Here is a 19,992-nt window from a genome sequence, read left to right as displayed (position 1 = left end):
GTGGCATGTCAGCAGATGTGACATCCACCTCATTTGAGAAGAAGCTTTAACTGTTATTGCATGATTTGGCTCTGGCTCTTTTACTCCTGCTCTCCACCATGAGAAAGACGTGTCCCCAGAGACTGGCACACAGTATGAGCCAGCACTTATTAGACACTTATTGTGTACCAGGCACTGTCTCAATTGTTACCTATGTCTACACGTGTTAATTCATTTAATCCTCACAGGAACTCTAAGACATAGGTACTATTATCATCCTTATTTTACACATGTGGAAAACTAAGATTCAGTAAGGATGAGTGCCTTGCTCAAATGTACACAATTGGGAAGGGGCAGGCAGTCTGCCTTCCAGGTCTATATTCTTTTTTTTTTTTTTTTAGATTTTATTTATTTATTTATTTATTTATTTATTTATTGGCTGTGTTGGGTATTTGTTGCTGCGTGCGGGCTTTCTCTAGTTGCAGCGAGCGCGGGCTACTCTTCGTTGTGGTGCGAGGGCTTCTCATTGCAGTGGCTTCTCTTGTTGCGGAGCACAGACTCTAGGCGCGCCGACTTCAGTAGTTGTGGCACATGGGCTTCCGTAGCTGTGGCACATGGGCTTCAGTAGTTGTGGATCACAGGCTTCAGTAGTTGTGGCGCACGGGCTTAGTTGCTCCACGGCATGTGGGATCTTCCCGGATCAGGGCTTGAACCCATGTCCCCTGCATTGGCAAGCAGATTCTTAACCACTGCGCCACCAGGGAAGCCCCTCTAGGTCCATATTCTTAATGACTGCACTATGCTGTTTCTCATAGTTAATCAACAAATGCTTGTCGAGTAAAAGTTTGTTTAAATGATTGTAACTCCTGAAGCATTGTTTCCTTCTATTTACCCAGATTCTGAACATACAATCCCCTGGGACAAAGATGGGCTTCTGACTTTGGACCTGGGCACTTTTCCTGCCTCAGTTGTTAGCTAAATAGGAGGCCCTTCTAATTCTTTTGATTCGGGAAAAGTAATCTGTGGATATCAGATGGGAACCCAAATATTTCTCCTGTAGGACCCACACGGACCACAAGATATCTCTTGTAAATTCCTTGTGGATCCCAGACATCTCCACTGTAGATTTCAACATGGACCTCAGACCCCTCCCCTGGAGGCTGATGTGAACCCTATATCTTTCCTGAGGCCCACATGGACTCCCAACATCTCTCCTGCAGGAGCCATGTTTGATAACCTCCTCAGGGTCATGTTCATTTCATTGGGTCCTCTCACAACTCTGTAAGTCAGCTAAAGCTTGTCTTATAGCAGGATAGAGGGCAGTTATTATGCAAGTGAACCAGAGGCAGGATCAAAAGCAGAACCTCTTTGTCCTGCCCTGTAGCCCATGACTCTTCTGTTCTGATTGGCATAGATTATGCTTCCTGCACAACACTCCATAGCCCCTGAGGCTCCCTCCCTTTCCTTGCCTCTCCTGCACTAATTCTTGTCTGCCTTTCTTCACTCTGGCCCCCTTTCTATCCCAGCTGTGGGAGTGAGGCCCCACTCCCAGCAGGCTGAGACCAAACAATGGGCCCTTATTCTGGGCAAAGAATCCCCTCAATGTCTCCCACCCACTGAGGCCCCCTTCCAGGCCCAGGATGGTGTGGGCAGAGGGCACTGTGGAGGGCAGGAGCCATTGGCTGGCAGGACAGAGGGTGGCCCTGGTTATAAATATCCCACAGGACATTTACAATGTAAACATCACTTACAAAAAAAGCCAGTCTGTCTTTCACTCCCAGCCCCATCTCTCCAAGTGGGTCTCTCTCAACGCTCATTGGTTCTGGGTTTTAAACATTTAGCCTGATTTCTACTCACTTTCAGTGTTCATCTCTGCATAACACAGTTTCTTTCTTTCTCTTTCCCTTCCTCTCTATCTCTCTTTCTTTTTCTTTTTGTCTTTCTAGGCCTCTCCCTTTCTATCCCTCTGTTTAGTTTGTCAGTCCCTATTTCTTTTTTTCTTTTTTTTTTTTTTTTGCGGTACGCGGGCCTCTCACTGCTGTGGCCTTTCCCGTTGTGGAGCACAGGCTCCGGACGCGCAGGCTCAGCGGCCATGGCTCATGGGCCCAGCCGCTCCGCGGCATGTGGGATCTTCCCAGACCGGGGCACGAACCCGTGTCCCCTGCATCGGCAGGCGGACTCTCAACCACTGAGCCACCAGGGAAGCCCAGTTCCTATTTCTTATCTCTTTCTCACTTCCTCATGCTCTCTCCCCTCTATCTTTCTTTGTCTTTTTTTTCCCTCTCCAAATCTTGATCTCTCCATGTCTCTGTCTCTTCGTGTTTCTATGTCTCTATGTTCATGGCTCTCCTCTCTTGTCTTTCTATGTCTATCTTTTTTGGATTTGTGTGTCCTTGTCTATGTCTCGTTTTTGTCTCTTTATGTTTCATCTCTGATCTTCCATCCTCCATCCCCTCTCTGTCACTTTGGGTCTGTGGATCTGAAGGGCCTTCACCAGTCATCACACTCCTGCTCACAAAACTCCCTCTCATTCTTACTTTCTGGTACGTCCCAGTGGCTCCTGGGACTGGCATGGGAGGTTATTTTCCCCAGTTTACAGATTTGGAAGCTGAGGCTCTGATTGTTGGTACCAGACTCCCATTTCTGGGTCTCTTCCTCGACGTTCTCGCCTTGCTCTTGTCCCCGCCGTGCCTGCCGACCACCTGATCTGGCCCTGTCCCTGGAACTTAGCACCTCGGACAGCTCCTGCAAGGTGCGGGGATGGCCAGGCCTTCCTTCTCGCGAGTTCAGGAGGAGCGGCCCTAGAGGAAGCCCGGGAATCTCGCGAGAGCGGCTGCTGCAGGCAGGCCGGCGCGGGCGCGCGAGGAACTGGCTCCGAGGCGCGCGCACGCTCGCGCATCCCGTCCCCAGCCCCGGAGCCGCTCGCGGCCGGCTCCGCGCCGCATCGTTGGGTGCATAGCAGCGCAGCGCGGCGGCCTTTCCGCAGCCGAGCGACAGCAGCGGGTGAGTCCCGGGCCTAAAGGGCCAAAAAAGGGCTTTGTAGGGAAGTTGGGCGCAGGGCGAGAGGGGGTCACCCCATCTCCAGCTTTGTACCCCCTACGCTTCATCTTAGGATGCCGGGGGCAGGTCGAGCTGGAGAGGCGCAGAGTCGAGGTGACCTTCCCTGTTGGGGCGGGGGAAGAGAACCTCGGGTGCCCCAGACCCCCCCAACCCCCGCCATCCCCATTCCCGGCTCCCACAGAAGGAACCCAGTCTTGGATGACGTCAGATCCCTGGATTCTGGAGCCTGGGCCTTGGGCCCTCCATACCCCCTCATCCCCACCTGGCGTTCCCTGGAAACAGGCCTCCTCCTCCTCCTGGGGATGGCGCACGCGGCCTGGGATGGGGGCGTCTGGAGGCGGGGTGACTGTGGCCTCCTTTGGGTCCTTCCTCACAAGAGGCGCCTGCAGGTGGATGCAGGTTGTACTCCCCACCTCCCAGACCCCGGACCTTTGGACAGCTCGTCTGAACCGCCGCAGTGTTTCATGGGATGGGTGCATTGGCTTAAGCCTGTGGGCCACCAGGGCTTTGGGGTGGTGTGTTGGGGGCGCCAGATGAAGCTCATTCCAACGCTGACAGGAGTCAGTCACGAGGATTGGGGTGAGATGTTTGGGAACCCGTCTCTGCCCCTGCCTCTGGGAGCTCCTGATCCAAAGGTTGGGAAAACCAAGTATAGTCTTGGACTGAGAATTCACTATCTCAGGCAGTTCAATCCGGCAATGCCCCAGCTCCAGGATAAGGAGTTTAGGGAGGGCCGGACAGACTTTCCCGTGGACACTAGGAGCACAAGGAGAAAGGGAGGCAAGAGGCAGTGAATAGGAGGCTTATTGGAGGCAGTGAGATTGGGATGAGAGGAGAGGTAACAGAGGGCATTTTCGGGGAATAGTTTGGGCAAAGGCATAGAGGTGGTAATTAAGCATAGCTGTTGGGGAGCCTGGCCTGTGAGTCCAGCCACGTGACTGTGCGCATGGGGTGGAGAAGTCTGGAGAATTTTGCAGCCTGTGCCCTAACTGTTCTGCCTCCAAGGGGCAGGCCTCTGAGAGAGGGAAATGGTTCTTGCAGGGGCATGACTGGCAGAGAGATTTTGTCTGGGGCTGCACGGATCGTGCTAGTTGAGATTTGATCTGGATTTGATGAGCCTGAGTTGCTGAGAGAGGACTGACTTGTCATGGGCCACAGAAAGAGGGTCTTCTTAGGTCTAGCAAACCCATGGAGAGTTAGCAGGGTCCTGGGAGGGGAGCTCTGGTTAGGGGCCTTGGGCTCTGTTCCTGTTTCTTTAACCCTTTCTCTGGTGGGCTGGCTGGCCACCTCTGAACAAATTGATTCCTCTCTCTGGGTATCTCTTTGCCAGCACCTTTCTCTAGGGATGGAATAATAGGACTAAGTACTGACCTCCCTTGAGGAAGCTGCTTGTTCTAGTTTAGAGCATCCTTCTCAGTTCTTCTACCTCTTCCTTTTCCTTTTCTCCCCCCTGCCTCTGCCTTCCTCTCCCTGTCCCTGCCCCCTCCCCACAGCAGTTCCTTTACAGGCTGCAATTCCTTCCTTGCTGACAGCTTGGAGTCTCTGAAGGTCTCCTGGAGGAAGTGTGGTACAGCAGGGTTCACAGAAGCTGTGGGCTTAGCCTGATTTGGGGAGGGCATCAGTTGCTCCACTCCTACCCCGGGAGGGTGTCCAAGGCTTAAGCAAGAACATGATTGACCATTCTCTGTGCCCTGCCCTGTGCTGGGTCCCTCCTGGAAGCCCCATCCATGACGGAATGAGGAAGAGATTGGATGAGAATGAGTGAGCACTTGGTGCCCAATAACTGGTTCAGAATTTAAGCAGTGAGAGGCACAGCAGGGATGTCTGGAAGGGCTTCCCAGAAGAGGTGGGATGTGAGAAAAATAGAAGGACTCAGAGAAGCTGATAGGGCTCTGGTTTAGGGTCACTGGAAGCAGACAGGATGGCTTGATGTGATCTGCATGAAGCTGGGTTGTGTGGGAAGCAGGTCAGCCTGTGATAGAGAAGCAAAAGGTGGTGGGTCTGAGGTTTGTAGCTGATTGACACAAGGTCTTGACTGCCAAGCACAGGATCAGTAGGGGCTACTGAAGAGTCATCATAGGACAGTGATAGCAATGCTAGGAGTGTACTGTTCTCTGAGGAATATTCATAGTTTGGGGACATCAGGGCTGGAGATATGGGATTGGGTGTGGGATAAGGGGACCAGAGGTAGAGCAAGAGGGGGAAACTTCCATCTTAGCAGATAGGCTCTGGGCAGACAGCAAGAAAATGACCATTTCTATGCCAAGGATGAGGGCTCATGCTGGGGAGGAGGGAGGGCTGGTGAGTAGGGAGTCCTGGAACTAACCCCAGGTCCCTGTCCTGATCTGAGGCCAGACTTGACTCCCTTCTCTCTGCCATGGACCTCACTCTACTGTGGGGCCTTCTGTCCTCCCAACTTCACAGTTAGAAATGGAATAAATTATAGTCTGGTTTTTTTGAACAAAATTCAGTTAGTATTTGCTGTCTTATTGATAACTAAGGAGGTGCTTCCTTAGGCCTACATCTTTGGGGGACTATGTAGCATCCCCAATGCCTCCCAGCATTATGAAAGACTCTCAGTTGAGGAATAAATTGTTACTTCTCCCATTTTGCAGTTTAAGAGCTTCGGTTTGCAGAGGCCAGTCATTGCTGCTCCCCCTCCCCCAACACAAGTATAAAGGCTAAGCCCTGCTATAAGAGCAGAAGAACCTGGAACCTTCCATGTCTTCAGCCTCCTGTAGCCCTCCCAAGCCTAAATTCTCTCTGGGCTAACCATGTACAAACAAGGCAGCCTTGCTCTGTGCTCTGGCCCTGAGCGCTGGCTTTCCCACCATCCATACTTTGCTACACTGACTTCTCTGTAACCATGGGCACACCTTTGGGAGACAGCCTTGGACCAGACGGGGGTCAGGCTGGAGCCAGGGTTAGAGTCTCCTTCCTTGAGGCTCCTACAATCTAGTTATTGCCCACTCTCCCCCTCCCTCTCGTCTTTGTTTCTTTAGAGGACATTAGTGCTGGACCACAGTCTCCCTTTCCACATCCCATTGTCTCATGGGGGGCAGTGCCTCCTTTGGCCACCCTTTCTATCAGCTACACCTGAGTCTGGTCATCACTGGCATGTGGCCACCTCCAAAATCTTAAACTCCAGTATCATTCTCTGACCACAGTCCAATTTCTGCTTTACCTACTTTGGGACCTCAAGGAGACCTCAAGTTCTCTGACACCTCCATTTTCTCTATCTCATGAGCATGACACCTTCTGTGTCCTTCCTGGACTCCATGGTCCAGGATTTTAAGCATTCTATGGCTCATGCCTTCAATGACCATGCCACTTTGCCTGTGTGTCCCACCCCAGCAGCAGACCCCCCAATTCTGGATTCTACACTCAGAATGTGGAAAGCTTCTGGTGGCCATCACATACCAGGGCAGTCTGGTTCTGCTTCCATGGAGGGTCTCCAGCCTCAGCTGTCCCTCCATCACTTCTAGAAACCCCTTTCCTCTTCCCATCATCTCTCCATTCTAGTCCATGGGAGCAGTATTCCAAACTTGGACTCTTATCCCAAAGCCCTTTACTCATGGAGAGGGTTAGTTGGGGGGGGGGGGTGTATGTGGGAGTTGGAACCACACTTATGTTTCTCCACTTCTTGAATTCCATTAGAAGGAGGGCTCCTAATCTAACATACCCGCTCTGTGCTATGGATGCTGGCCCTACCTATCTCCTGAGATACCAGTGTCTGTCAGCTCTTTCCCCTTCTACTGTATCTTCAGCCTCTCCACCGTTTTCCTTAATAATACCTTCCTCCCAGCTTATATATATGCTCAAGTCTCCTATCTGGAAAAACCTTTCTAACTGTATGTCTTCCTCTAGCTGCTGCTGTTTTAAACCTATGGCTTTGTCTCACTAGAAAAGTGATATATGACTGTTGCAGAAATTTTAGAAAATAAAGGTAAAAGAAAGACAACAAATAACTTGTAATGTCACTATCAAGAGATCGCTACTATTAATCCTTTAGTGTATGGTGTTTCTTTGTTGACACTAATATCCTCTATGTTATATTAAAGTCTCAGCTGAGTTTTTTGATTAAAAAAACTTTTTTTAGGTCTTTATTTAATTTGTTACAATATTGCTTCTGTTTTTTTAAGTTTTGGTTTTTTGGCTGTGAGGCATGTGGGATCTTAGCTCCCCGACCAGGGATCAAACCCACACCCCCTGCATTAGAAGGCGCAGTCTTAACCACTGGACCGCCAGGGGTGTCCCTCAGCTGAGTTTTTTGAAAGTTTTTTGAAAGATTAGTCTGCTAGACTTGTCCCTCTTCCTCTCCTCAAGTTCCCTCGTTTCTGGGCAGCCGGCCTCTACCCCACCACTTCCTGAAGCTGTGACCTCCTAATTGCCAAATCAGCCCATGTCACACCTGACCACGTTGTTGACCTGGCCATGGACGTTGTTGACCTGGTTGGCCAGTCATTAAAAAGGTTGAGATAACCTGTATTCATTGACATGAAACATTTTCATGAGATACTGAGTGGAAAAAAACAGGTTATAAAAGAAGGTGTATAAAATGATCTTATTTTTGTCATATATGCTTATGTATACATAAAAACCCCAAACCTAAAGGTCAGACTGTTCAAGGGGTGACCGCTGAGAAGGTGGATTTTGGAAGAACTTGTATTTTCTACTTTATACACTTTGATTTTTTTTTTAACTTGCAGATATTTTTATACATGTTGCTAAAAAGCAACATAATTTCATTTTATTAAAAAAGAAACTTTGAGGTTATATTTTTTCAAAGGAGAAGAAGAATAGAAATCTTCAGTGTCTCGGAAATCTCAGGATAAAGCTCAAATCCTGCTCATGGCCTTCAAGGCCAGGATGACTGGCCCCTCCCACCTTTCAATCCTATAGTTGCCTTTTCTTCCTTCCTTCCACTTTGGACTTTATCTCTGTGTGCTCTACTTCTTTCTGTTCCTTGAATTCGCCATGCTGTTACTCTCCTGACCTTCCCTTTGCATGTGCTTTCCTGGTTCTTTCCTTTCCTGGCCAACTCTTATTCGTCCTCCAGGATTCAGCTCTGATATCACTTCCTCTGTGAAGCCCTCCCTGGCTTTTCAGGGATGGACCAGGGAGGTGCTCCTCTGTGTTCCCACAGCGTTGTGTACTTGCTCTCCTGGAGCACTTCTCAGGCTGTGGTGTAATTGCCCCTTGATTTCACTGCATCCTGTACTCTTACCACCTCACTTTCAACTCAAACGTGTCTCCCCTATTACAGAGAAAATTGAAGCAGATATGTGGGATGTGCACTGTCCTTTCCAAGGCCTCAAACCTCCCCCATCTGCTTGCATCATGTTCTCCTTCCCACCTGTTAGGATTGAGGCTTGTCCCACCTCTTTGCACTGGACCTCATGCTTCTCCCCCTTTCAGGGGTTTGCTCCATTAATTAACCTCTGTCTCTATTGTAATTGCAACTCTTCCCTAGACCTTTCACATCTCTAGCTTATTAACATCCTAAACAAACAACCCTCAGACATGGTCCTCCCTGGACCCCATAGCCCACCCAGGTAGTACCCTGTCTCTGTTCTCTTCCAAGGCAGGCTTCTTCAACGTGCTGTCTACACCTGCTCTCAGCTTATGTGTTCAACTATATAATTTGGCTGCTACTACCCCTTCCCACCCCTCCCCCCAACTCCCAGCTGCCACCGCCACCAAAGTAGTTCTTGCTGGGGTCACAAGTGACGTGCTGTTGCTGAGCGTACTGAACATTTTTCAGTCCAGCCCTTTCCGTGCTGGACCTCTCAGTGGCATCTGTCATATTTGTCCACTCTCTACTCCTGGCTTTGGAGACTTCACACTCTCCTGGTTTTCCTCCTGCCTCATCAGCTGCTCCTGCTCATTCTCTGCCAGCTCCTGCTCTTCTGCCTGACTTTTTTTTTATTTAAACAGGTAATACATTTACATGATTCATAATTCAAAAAGATGTCCTAAATTTCATCAATTCTAAGATGAACATTTTGATATTTCCGAAAACATTTTAATGTCTGTGTCTTTAAAATTTTGGCATCTTATCATTATAGGTTGGTGGTATTTTTTTCTTTCTTTTGTTCAATAAGATAATGATCTATCTTAAAATTGATGGTGTCTTGGATTTGATGGTATAAAGATACATAGGAAAAATTTCCTCCCGCCTACTCCCCTACTCTGCATGTATTCAGTTCCTCTGGCCCCCAGGAACCACAATTATTTTTTTCTTGATGTCCTACTAGAGATTCTTTGTGTGTATACTACCAAATGCAACTGTATATATCCCCCTCCTGACTTAAAAGTATTTATTTATTTATTTTTAAAATTTTATTTTATTATTTATTTTAAAATATTTATTTATTTATTTGGTAGCGCCAGGTCTTAGCTGCGGCTCGCTAGCTCCTTAGTTGCAGTACATGGGATCCTTAGTTGCTGCAGGCGGGGTCCTTAGTTGCAGCTTGCAGGCTCCTTAGTTGTGGCATACAAACTCTTAGTTGCGGCATGCATGTGGGATCTAGTTCCCCGACCAGGGATTGAACCCGGGCCCCCTGCATTGGGAGCGCCAAGTCTTATCCACTGCGCCACCAAGTCCCTTTATTTATTTTTATGAAGTATAATTGACATACATTACTTTCAAGTGTACAACATAATGATATTTATACAACATAATATTTGTATATATTGTGAAATGATCACCACAGTAAGGCTAGTTAACATCCACCGCCACACACAGTTACAGAATTTCTTTTCCCTGTGATGAGAACTTTTAAGATTTACTCTCTTAGCAACTTTCATATATGCAGTACAGTGTTATTAACTGTAGTCACCATGCTGTACCTTACATCCCTGTGATTTATTTATTTAGAACTGGAAGTTTGTACCTTTTGACCCCCTTCACCCATTTCACCCACCCCACAGCCCCCACCTCTGGAAACCACCAATCTGTTCTCTATGGATGAGCTTGGTTTTTTGTTTGTTTGATTTTTAAAATTTTATTTTGTTTTAGATTCCACAAGTAAGTGAGATCATACAGTATTTGTCTTTCCTTGTCTGACTTATTTCACTTAGCATAATGCTCTCAAGGTCCATTCATGTTGTCACAAATGGCACGATTTCATTCACCAACATTTGGTATCTCATCCTTCTTATAACAGCCATTCTAACACATGTGAGGTGATAACTCATTGTGGTTTTGATTTGCATTTCCCTGATGATTAGTGATGTTGAGCATCTTTTCATGTATTGATACCTGTTGGCCATCTGTATGTCGATTTCCCCAACTTTTTATTTTGAAAAATTTCAAAGCTACAAAAAGTTTAAAGAACAGTGCAATGAACGCCTGTACTAGGGTACTTCACCTAGATTCACCAGCTGTTAACATTTCGTGACATTTGCTTTGTCTATCAATATCTCTGATTTTTTTTTTTTTTTTTTTTTTTTTTTTGGCCGTGCCGCGTGGCTTGAGGGATCTTAGCTCCCCAACCAGGGATTGAACCCGGGCCCACAGCAGTGAAAGCGCCGAGTCCTAACCACTGGACCACCAGGGAATTCCCTATCTGATTTTTTTGCAGAACCATTTGAAAGTAAGTAGCAGACAAGACACTGTATTTCTAAATATGTCAGCATGTATCTCCTAAGAACAAAGATATTCTCCTATGTAACCACAACACCTAAGAAATTTAACATTGAACAATGATATCTACTGTTCAGTCTATATTCAAATTTCTCTACTTGTCCTAAAAATGTCCTTTATAGCTGTGATTTAATAATCCAGGACCAGGGGCTTCCCTGGTGGCGCAGTGGTTGAGAATCCGCCTGCCAATGCAGGGGACGCGGGTTCGTGCCCCGGTCCGGGAAGATCCCACATGCCGCGGAGCGGCTGGGCCCGTGAGCCATGGCCGCTGAGCCTGTGCGGCCGGAGCCTGTGCTCCGCAACGGGAGAGGCCACAACAGTGAGAGGCCCGCGTACCACAAAAAAAAAAAAAAAAAAAAAAATCCAGGACCAGTCATTACAGTTGGTTGCATGTCTCTTTAGTCTCCTTTAACTTAGATGAGTCCCTTTACCAATTTTTATCTTTCATGACATTAACGTTTATCTTGGAGAATTTCCCACAGTCTGGATTTGTCAAATTCTTTTTCTTAATAATTATTTTCAGATTAAAGATTTTGGCAATAATACTGCATTGATGATCTTATGTCCTTCTGTGTGTATCACATCATGAGGCACATAATGTCCTTTTATCCCATTATCAAAAATGCTAAGGTTGGTCTCTTGGTCTGCCAGATCCTCTCATTATAGAAGTACCTTTTCTCTCTTGTGATTAATAAATAATCTGGGGGGTGACACTCAGACTGTGTGACTCCCCTCTTCCCTAACCACCTTCCACCCAGTGGTTTAAGCAGCCATTGATAATCCTTGCCTGTATCAGTTCTGACATAGGGGTTGCAAAATAATGATTTAAAAAATTATGTCATTCCTTCTATATTAGAACTTTTCCCTCCTCCCTTTCTTTTGTGTATTATAGTGCACTTATGCATTCTTTTCAGTGTGTTATGATCCATTGCTGACATTACTCATATTTTTTCTCCAGCTTTTTATTTTGAAAACTTTAAACTAAAGTTGAAAGAAAAATACAAGGGACACTCATATAACTTCACTCAGATTCACCAGTTGTTAGCATTTGCCACATTTGCTTTGATTCTGTCTATATCTATCCATTCATTATTTCTTATTTTTCTGAACTATTTGAAGCAAGTTTCAGATATCACGATACTTTACCCCTAAGCACTTGAGCACATATTTCCTAAGAAAAAGGACATTTTCCTACATAACCTCAATAACATTATCACACCCAAGAAATATAACATAGACATAATAATTTATCTAGTGTCTATATTCAAGTTTCCTCTGATATCGCAGTGTTTCCTTCTTGAACCAGAATCCAGTCAAGGTTTACACATCAGTTTTTGTTGCCATGTAGCTTTTTTTTAAAAAATATTTTATTTATTTATTTGGCTGCACCAGGTCTTAGTTGCGGCACACAGGATCTTTAGTTGCAGTGCTTGGGCTCTTTAGTTGTCGCACGTGAACTCTTAGTTGCAGTATGCATGTGGGATCTAGTTCCCTGACCAGGGATCGAACCTGGGTCCCCTGAACTGGGAGTGCAGAGTTTTATCCACTAGACCACGGGTCCCCAACTCCCCTCCCCCATCAGTCTGCAGCCCAAGGCCTGTTAGGACCCGGGCCGCACAGTGAGAGAGCGAAGCTTCATCTGCCGCTCCCCATCGCTTGCGTTACCGCCTGAACCCCCCCCACCCCCCCGACCCCTGCACCGTGCATGTAAAAATTGTCTTCTGCGTAACTGGTCCCTGGTGCCAGGAAGGTCAGGGACCGCTGCACTAAACCACCAGGGAATTCCCCAACAATCTTTCATCCAGTGAAAGATTTAGCAGCCACTGAGGATCCTTGTCTGAATCAGCTATTACATTCATGATTGCAAAATTAGGAGATTTTCTAATTCTGACACTCCTACACTTAGTGCTAACATTCTTCTGCAAAGAATAGCTTTCTTTCTTTCTTCCTCCCTCTTCTTTTTAAAAATAAGAGTGTCACTTTGGACTCAAGGATTATTTTTTAATAATGCTATATTACTGTCATTATTTTTGATGCTCTTAATTCTCCCAAATTTGGCTGGTGGTAGCTCCTTCAAACTGGTGTCCTCTTGATACCAATTAGTTGAATTCCTTCTTGCTTCTGGTACCACAAGATGTTTTAGGCTAACGTTGTATTTCCTTGTCCAGACTTGGGACCAGCCACATATTTTTAAAGTCATGAGTCCATATCGATGCCTCCAATTCAAATCCAACATCACAGGACTCTGTCTTACCTTCCTATGTTCCATATTCTGTCTCCATACCTAACACTGAGAACCCAGGTTCCAACAACATGAACACATTCTCTCATATGCTGTCTGCTACAGTTCACATGACAGAGTTTCAGAATCACCACACTAATACCAACAGTAACAGTAAACCCGCTAAGATTTCAGATTTCTTTCCAGTTGTTTTTGCTCTTGAGCTATATCCCTCTAAGAGAACACAGAGTACTGAGATCAAGTCACTTGGCCAGTTCTTTTTCCTGTGTGATTGTGTTATCAATTCACAGTATAGATAGCTTCATTTGTTTTTTTTTTTAAATTGACATTATGTTTTTAATTTTTAACAAAAATTATATATTTAAGGTATACAACATGATTTAATACACATATACATAGTCAAATGATGACTACAATTAAGCTAATTAACATATCTTCTCACATAGTTACCATCTTTTTTTTTTTTTTTTTTTGTGGTATGCGGGCCTCCCCCTGACGTGGCCTCTCCCGCCGCGGAGCACAGGCTCCGGACGCGCAGGCTCAGCGGCCATGGCTCACGGGCCGGACTTATGGCTCATCTGTTATGCCACTATGTCACATCCAGCTTCCATTTTTTCATCTTTAGCACATTCTCTTTTACACTGTATGAACCATAGCATCATCATTTCCTAGCTGTGTGAACTTAACTCTTTTTTTTAACATCTTTATTGGAGTATAATTGCTTTACAATGGTGTGTTAGTTTCTGCGTTACAACAAAGTGAATCAGTTATACATATGTTCCCATATCTCTTCCCTCTTGTGTCTCATTTGCTTTTATTTCAATTTTAATGGTTCTCTCCAATTTCTTTTTTGTTTGTTTCTGTTTTTGGCCGCATTTCGAGGCTTGTGGGTTCTTAGTTCCCTGACCAAGGATCAAACTCAGCCCCGTGAGTGAAAGTGCCAAGTCCTAACCACTGGACCACCAGGGAATTCCCTGCTTTTTCTACTTCACAGTATATCCTGGAAATCATTCCATAGCAGTTCATAGAGATCATCTTCATTCTTTTTTACATCTATATATTACTCCAGTGACTGATATACCATAGTTTATTCAAACAGTTGCATTTAGGTTGCTTCCAACATTTTGCTATTGCAAAATAGTGTCATGTTGAATAACATGTATTTGTTGTTTCTTACTTGTGGGTAAATAACTAGAAGTAGGATTCTGGGGACAAAAGCAAAAATATTTTTATTCTCCTCTCCCCTCCTTTTTTTTCTTTTTTTCAACATGAAAGGTAGCATAAACTATTCTATGTCTTGCATTTTTTCAACTACTTGTAATTGTGGAGTTCTTTCCATATCAGTATTTTTTTTTAATTTTTTGACAGATTTTATTTATCTATTTATCTATTTATTTATTTATTTTTGGTTGCATTGGGTCTTCGTTGCTGCTCTGTGAGGTGGGAGCTGCCTCCGGTTCATTCCACCATGGAAATGTGAGATGAGTCCTGCTCCAGGGAGTTTCCAGCCTGGCTGGGACTAAGAGAAGGACTAAGTTGGGTGAGCCATGATCCTCAAGCTTCTCTGGCTCTTTTTCCTTCCAATTCAGGACAAAGAGGAGTGGACAGGCTGCTGGGCCGGCTGGTGCCATCATGTCAGGTAAGGAGAGGGTCGGCCACTTGGGTAGGATGTAACAGTGAACTTAGGGTAGGGGTCCCTTTACGCCCCCTAGTTTTTGAAGGTCAGGTTCTTTCTGTCCTCTTACCCCTGGATTTCCCCTGGTTCCCCACTGAGGCCTGTTTATCCAAGACCCTCACTGTCTAGGCCTCTGTCAGACCTCTGACCCTGGGAACCAGGGATAGTGCATCCTGACGCTCTGGTCCTACTCTCTGTCTGACTGATAAGTGGCATGGGTGGCTCAGTCTCCATCCTCTCTGTCACCATTACTCTCTAATACTCTGAGACCTTTTCCTTCTGGTTTCTGAGTTGTCTGGTTTCCAAAGGCTCAGAGCTGGAGGGACCTGTAGGGACTATCTAGTTTGACCCCCACCCCACTGGATAAACTGAGGTCTGGAGAGGGGTAGTGACTCACCCAAGAGCATGAGTGTTGGAGTGGAGGCTAGAACCCACGTACCCAGACTCACCATCCTGCTTCCTCTACCCGGAACTGGTCCCCCACTGAAGAGGTTGCTGCACCCCGATGGACACTGTTTATTGTTTTTATTCTTCTGAGAGACAGTGACACTGCCTCACGGCTACTTTGGGAGACCTGAGGCAGCGGGGATAGCTGGGTGGGGATAGCAAAGTGGCCTGTGCCCACAGGGACCAAGAGGGCAGGCCAGGCCAGGGAAAGAGTGATCAAATTGGATCATCAGGGAGGGGAACATTCAGGGTGATACCATGTGATGCGCCTCGCCCACAGAGAAAGTGAACAACTTCCCACCATTGCCCAAATTCATCCCGCTCAAGCCATGTTTCTACCAAGACTTTGAGGCGGATATCCCTCCTCAGCATCTCAGCATGACCAAGCGCCTCTACTACCTCTGGATGCGTGAGTGCTGTGGGATGGGGGTGGGCCATAGCTTGGGAGTAGGGGAGGGGGAAGGCTGGCGGGTGCTGGGCATTGGGACGGGGTCCCCACAGGCCCGGTGTCCTTCAGCCTCACTTGCAGCATCTGTGTGGGCCAGTAAGCCTTTCCCTGCCTGACTCCTGCAGGCTCATCTCCTGGGCCGACTCCCCAGCTGGGCCTCAGTTTCCCTCAACCTCCCATCTAGGCCTCTCCCTATCTCCCAGTCACAGAGCAGCCAGGTGGGGGTCTCTGTCTGCGGTGTAATTCCTCATTTCTTCCTCTCCTTCTCCTTTTCACTGGAGTAGTTTTCCAGGGAACCTCTGGTGACTGCCTCAGGATTCTGAATTTGGAGAGGAATCCTCCCCTCAAAGCCTCATTTTTCTTGCTTTCTCTGGAAAGTTGCTCAAAAAGAACATTCAGCTGGGATTTAGGAGATATGGGAGGAGGCTGGGCTGGTCACTCCACTTCCCAAGTGGCAGGTTCCTCATTTATAGGAAAGAGGGTATTGTCTTAGTGATCGCTGTGGTTCCATGTAGCTCTGTGTTGAGTCTAGAGTTTTAATGTTCTAAGATTTTGAGGTTGAGAGTTTAAAAGCCCCAATTTCTCCTGGTCTGTGGCAGTAGAATAATTACAGCCGGGGTACTAGATCAAGTGAGCTGGAGAGAGGTGGGACTGGGAAGAGAGATGTAAACCAATATAAAAACAGTTTAATGTCTGTTCTATGTAAAGAGCAAATAAAATCAGTGAGAACACCAAGGTTCCAGGAAATCTGGGGGCAATAAGCAGGGATGGAGGAAATACAGCTGAAACTCACAGAAAGAAATGCTTACCCTCATTGTGAGGGGCCCTGAGAAGGGTGTACCTTCACAGGTGACAGCGTTGTCAGGCCAGACTTGGGGAGCACTGGCCCTGGGCTCTGGGAACTCTGCCCCTGAGAAGATCTCATCTAGGAGCTGGATTTAAGGGCTATAAATATCTTCCTAAGCCCTCACTAGGTGCCCGCCAGATGCTGTGTTCCCGAGGAAGTGTATATAACCCTTGAGATGCTTCAGGGTTCTATTCAGAAGCCAAGACCATAGATACCTGGCTGTTTGAGGCCAAGATTAAGCCTGCCTTCCTTTATTTATTTAGTAAGTCTTTGTGGGGCCTTAAATGGATTCAGTCTAATGTTTGAGGAAAGGAGCACCCTTATGTCAGATGACCTGGGTGTGTGTGAGTGACAGCATCAGATGAGGAGACTTGAGGTCCCTGCTGGCTGTGACTCAAGGATACAGTGATTCCGAGGTTCAGCTAGATTATGTGGGCACAGAGGAAGGGGAGCCTGGGCCTCACTCTCGGGAGCTTCTAGTTTGGTTGATGGGCTGAGATTTGTACTTGGGGAAGCATGAGAGCACCCAAGTCTTCAGGAGGTCAGAGGGATGGGAGATGAATAAGGCTGCAGTAGTGAAAGAAGGCTTCTTGGAGGAGGTGGCATAATAGTTGTCTAAGAAATGGATTAAAGAAAGACAGATCCCAGCCACTGCTGCCTGCCCCATTTAAGTGTGGAGCGGATGGTACAATGGCTTAAAGAGATGTTACCCTTTACTTTCCCCTTTTCATGCCCTACCTTGCAAGAGAAGATGGAAGATGGGTTTACTGTGCCTTGGGCTTGGTGATTGCTGTGGATCTGGCCCCCCTGGCCAGGGGCTGAGGCCATTCTTATAAGGAGAAATTCTTATAAGGAGAAGAGCATTTCTCCCAGGCTGAGGCTTTGGGGCCCTTCAACAGGGCTTGCTGGGCTGAGGCTCTGAGTTCCTGATCTGGAGACTCTTTGTTCTCTGGATTTCTCAGATCTCCAGGAACGGGTGTGGGAGGGGGTTGGTCTGAGCTCCCAGTTTTCTTTCTCACAGTCTGTACTCCCTGTGTGTGTGTATGTATACGTGTGTCTTGTGTATCTGTGTGTGGGTATTCACTGATGTGACTTGTGGGTGTGAATCTGTACAAATGCGGTTTGCATGTGTGTTTGTATGTGTCTTCATCTTTCTGTGCTTGTGCTGTTTGCCTGTGTTTGATTGTGGGTCTTTGTTGAGTTGTGGGGGATGTGTGTGTGTCTGGGTGCTCATATATTTCTGCATGGGCCTTGGGGGTCTGTGTGTATGTCTGGTGTCTGTCTCTGTGTGTGCATGTGCTCCTGGGTCTGCAGTGAATAGCGTAACGCTGGCCGTGAACCTGGTGGGCTGTCTCGCGTGGCTGATCGGAGGCGGGGGAGCTACCAACTTTGGCCTCGCCTTTCTCTGGCTCATCCTCTTCACACCCTGCTCCTACGTCTGCTGGTTTCGGCCCATTTACAAGGCCTTCAAGTAAGTGATGGGTGCTGAACCCCAGCTCCTAACCCTGTCTCTTTGCCCATCTCCACTGTCTCTTCTCTACATATTTTTAATTTTTTTTTTTTTTTTTTGCCATCCTGAAAACTCACTTTCCCTTTGTTTACCCTCAGGTCAGACTGCCAGGTAGGATTTAGGCTTCCTGGGAGCTCTAGGCTGGGGTGAGAGGGCTGGAAGTTAGAACCTTTCTCTTAGTTCCTTCCTTTCTCACTCTACCCTTGGGTGGGGGCAACATAGAAACCAGGCCTGTTCTTGTTTTCCCTTCCCCAGGCAGCTAGCTGCATGATAAGTTTTGCCAATGGGGCCACCTGTCTTGATGGAGCTGTCCATCCTTGTACCCGTGGGGCTAGCTGATTTGGCGCCAAGTGGACCATCTATCCACGTGCCAATGGAACAAGCCATCCATGTGCCACTGACACTATGTGCTAATGAGGGCATCCAACTCTGTGCCAGAGGGATTACCCACCCATGTATCAGTAGGGCTAGCTGTCTTAGTGCCAATGGGTGTCTGCCTTGTGTCAAGTGGGATTTTCAGTCTTTGTGCCAATGGAGTGTCCCTCTCAGTGCCAGTGTGATCTCAAATATCTTTGCCTATTGGACCCATCCATGTATGTGCCAATTAGGCTATAATCTTGGTGCCAGTAGTGTGTCCGTTCTTGTGCCAATGACACTTTCTGTCTTATGGGACCATCCATCCATGTACCTAGATGTCTTGGTGCCAGTAGGGCTGTCCAACCCATTGACAATGGGTTTGTTTATTCCTGCCACAATGGACCCATCTATTTCTGTGCCAATGGGGCCAACCATCCATGTACCAGTGAGTGGTGCATTCATAAGGAGATCTCTCCCTATGTAATGTACACACAGGCCTAACACATGGAAACTTGCAAAGATCCATGGGTAAACCCTGTCCTATTTTGGCCTCTTAACTAAGGCCTTTAAATGTCTTCTGTCTGTTTTGTACCCACTTAAACTTGGAAGGACTTAGAAGTCTTGAAGGCAGGGAAGCCCTGGCCCTCTACCCAGGTGATGGAAGCCATCTCCTCTGTTGCAGGACTGACAGCTCCTTCAGCTTCATGGCATTCTTCTTCACCTTCATGGCCCAGCTGGTCATCAGCATCATCCAGGCTGTGGGCATCCCAGGCTGGGGTGTCTGGTAAGAGACTGGGGTGTCTGGGACTGACCCAGGGCTAGCAGGGTGGCACCTGAGGTGTGTCCTTTGCTTACTTCTGTGGGCTAAGCTGCCTAGCCTGTGGGAACACCATGAGTTATTGGAAGTGTGAAAGGATTCAGGATAGTTTATAGTAGACAGAGCCATAGCATCAGAGGGGAATGAGAACCTTGCAGTGGTTTTTAGGAGTGCTGAGGGGTATCAAGCATCATGAGATTAAACTGAGGGAAGGAAGCCTTATGTCTGAGGAGCTTGTTTCCTGAGCCAAGGGTTCTTTCTGAACCACTGACACAGGCCCTTTGCATTCAATGCTATCGTCTCTCCCTGTGACAATGAGATGGTCCCTTACTCTAGTGGGGTGGCTGCTGGGTACCCCTCACCATGCAAGGCAGCCCCACAGCTGGCCTATTTCTGCAGCGGCTGGATCGCTACAATTTCCTTCTTCGGAACGAACGTTGGCTCAGCGGTGGTGATGCTCATTCCCACTGTCATGTTCACGGTCATGGCTGTCTTTTCCTTCATTGCCCTCAGCATGGTATGTGGTCACCCCAAGGGTTAGAGGGTGGTGTTGGGAAGGGACTGTGATCTGTAACAACCCTTCTCCCAAGTTACAAGAGGACCCAGGGGTCTTCCAAGGGATTCACTCTGGAATGGCTTGGTGGACTTTGCTCCCAGTGCACTGGGCATGGGTGGGAGGGAGGACTGGCTTTTACGGTGACTTTTCTCTGACTCCCATGTCTTTTCTGGATGGGCTGCCTCTTCCTTTTGATTAACCCTTCCTTGTGCTCCTCATTCTACAGGTTCATAAATTCTATCGGGGCAGCGGGGGGAGTTTCAGCAAAGCTCAGGAGGAGTGGACCACGGGGGCATGGAAGAACCCGCACGTGCAGCAGGCGGCCCAGAATGCAGCCATGGGGGCGGCGCAGGGTGCCATGAATCAGCCGCAGACTCAGTATTCTGTCACCCCCAACTACACATAC

General features: G+C 47.3%; 1 protein-coding gene across 1 annotated transcript in view; it reads left to right on the top strand.

Annotated features, from left to right (window-relative positions):
• Positions 1-2,901: 2,901 nt before the first annotated feature.
• SCAMP5 (secretory carrier membrane protein 5) overlaps positions 2,902-19,992 on the top strand; it is a 17,889-nt gene continuing 798 nt past the window's right edge. Inside the window, exons 1-8 of the mRNA XM_055088468.1 lie at positions 2,902-2,982; positions 10,529-10,637; positions 14,519-14,568; positions 15,332-15,460; positions 17,661-17,817; positions 18,896-18,997; positions 19,430-19,547; positions 19,813-19,989. Of these exons, the coding sequence (XP_054944443.1) occupies positions 14,562-14,568; positions 15,332-15,460; positions 17,661-17,817; positions 18,896-18,997; positions 19,430-19,547; positions 19,813-19,989 (690 nt within the window). The 5' untranslated portion in view covers positions 2,902-2,982; positions 10,529-10,637; positions 14,519-14,561. The remainder of the gene's footprint in view (positions 2,983-10,528; positions 10,638-14,518; positions 14,569-15,331; positions 15,461-17,660; positions 17,818-18,895; positions 18,998-19,429; positions 19,548-19,812; positions 19,990-19,992) is intronic.

Source organism: Physeter macrocephalus, chromosome 11 (genome assembly GCF_002837175.3).
Source record: "Physeter macrocephalus isolate SW-GA chromosome 11, ASM283717v5, whole genome shotgun sequence".
Classification (NCBI taxonomy): domain Eukaryota; kingdom Metazoa; phylum Chordata; class Mammalia; order Artiodactyla; family Physeteridae; genus Physeter; species Physeter macrocephalus.
The sequence above is the reverse complement of the archived record's forward strand: the minus strand, read 5'-3'. Positions and strand labels throughout refer to the sequence as shown.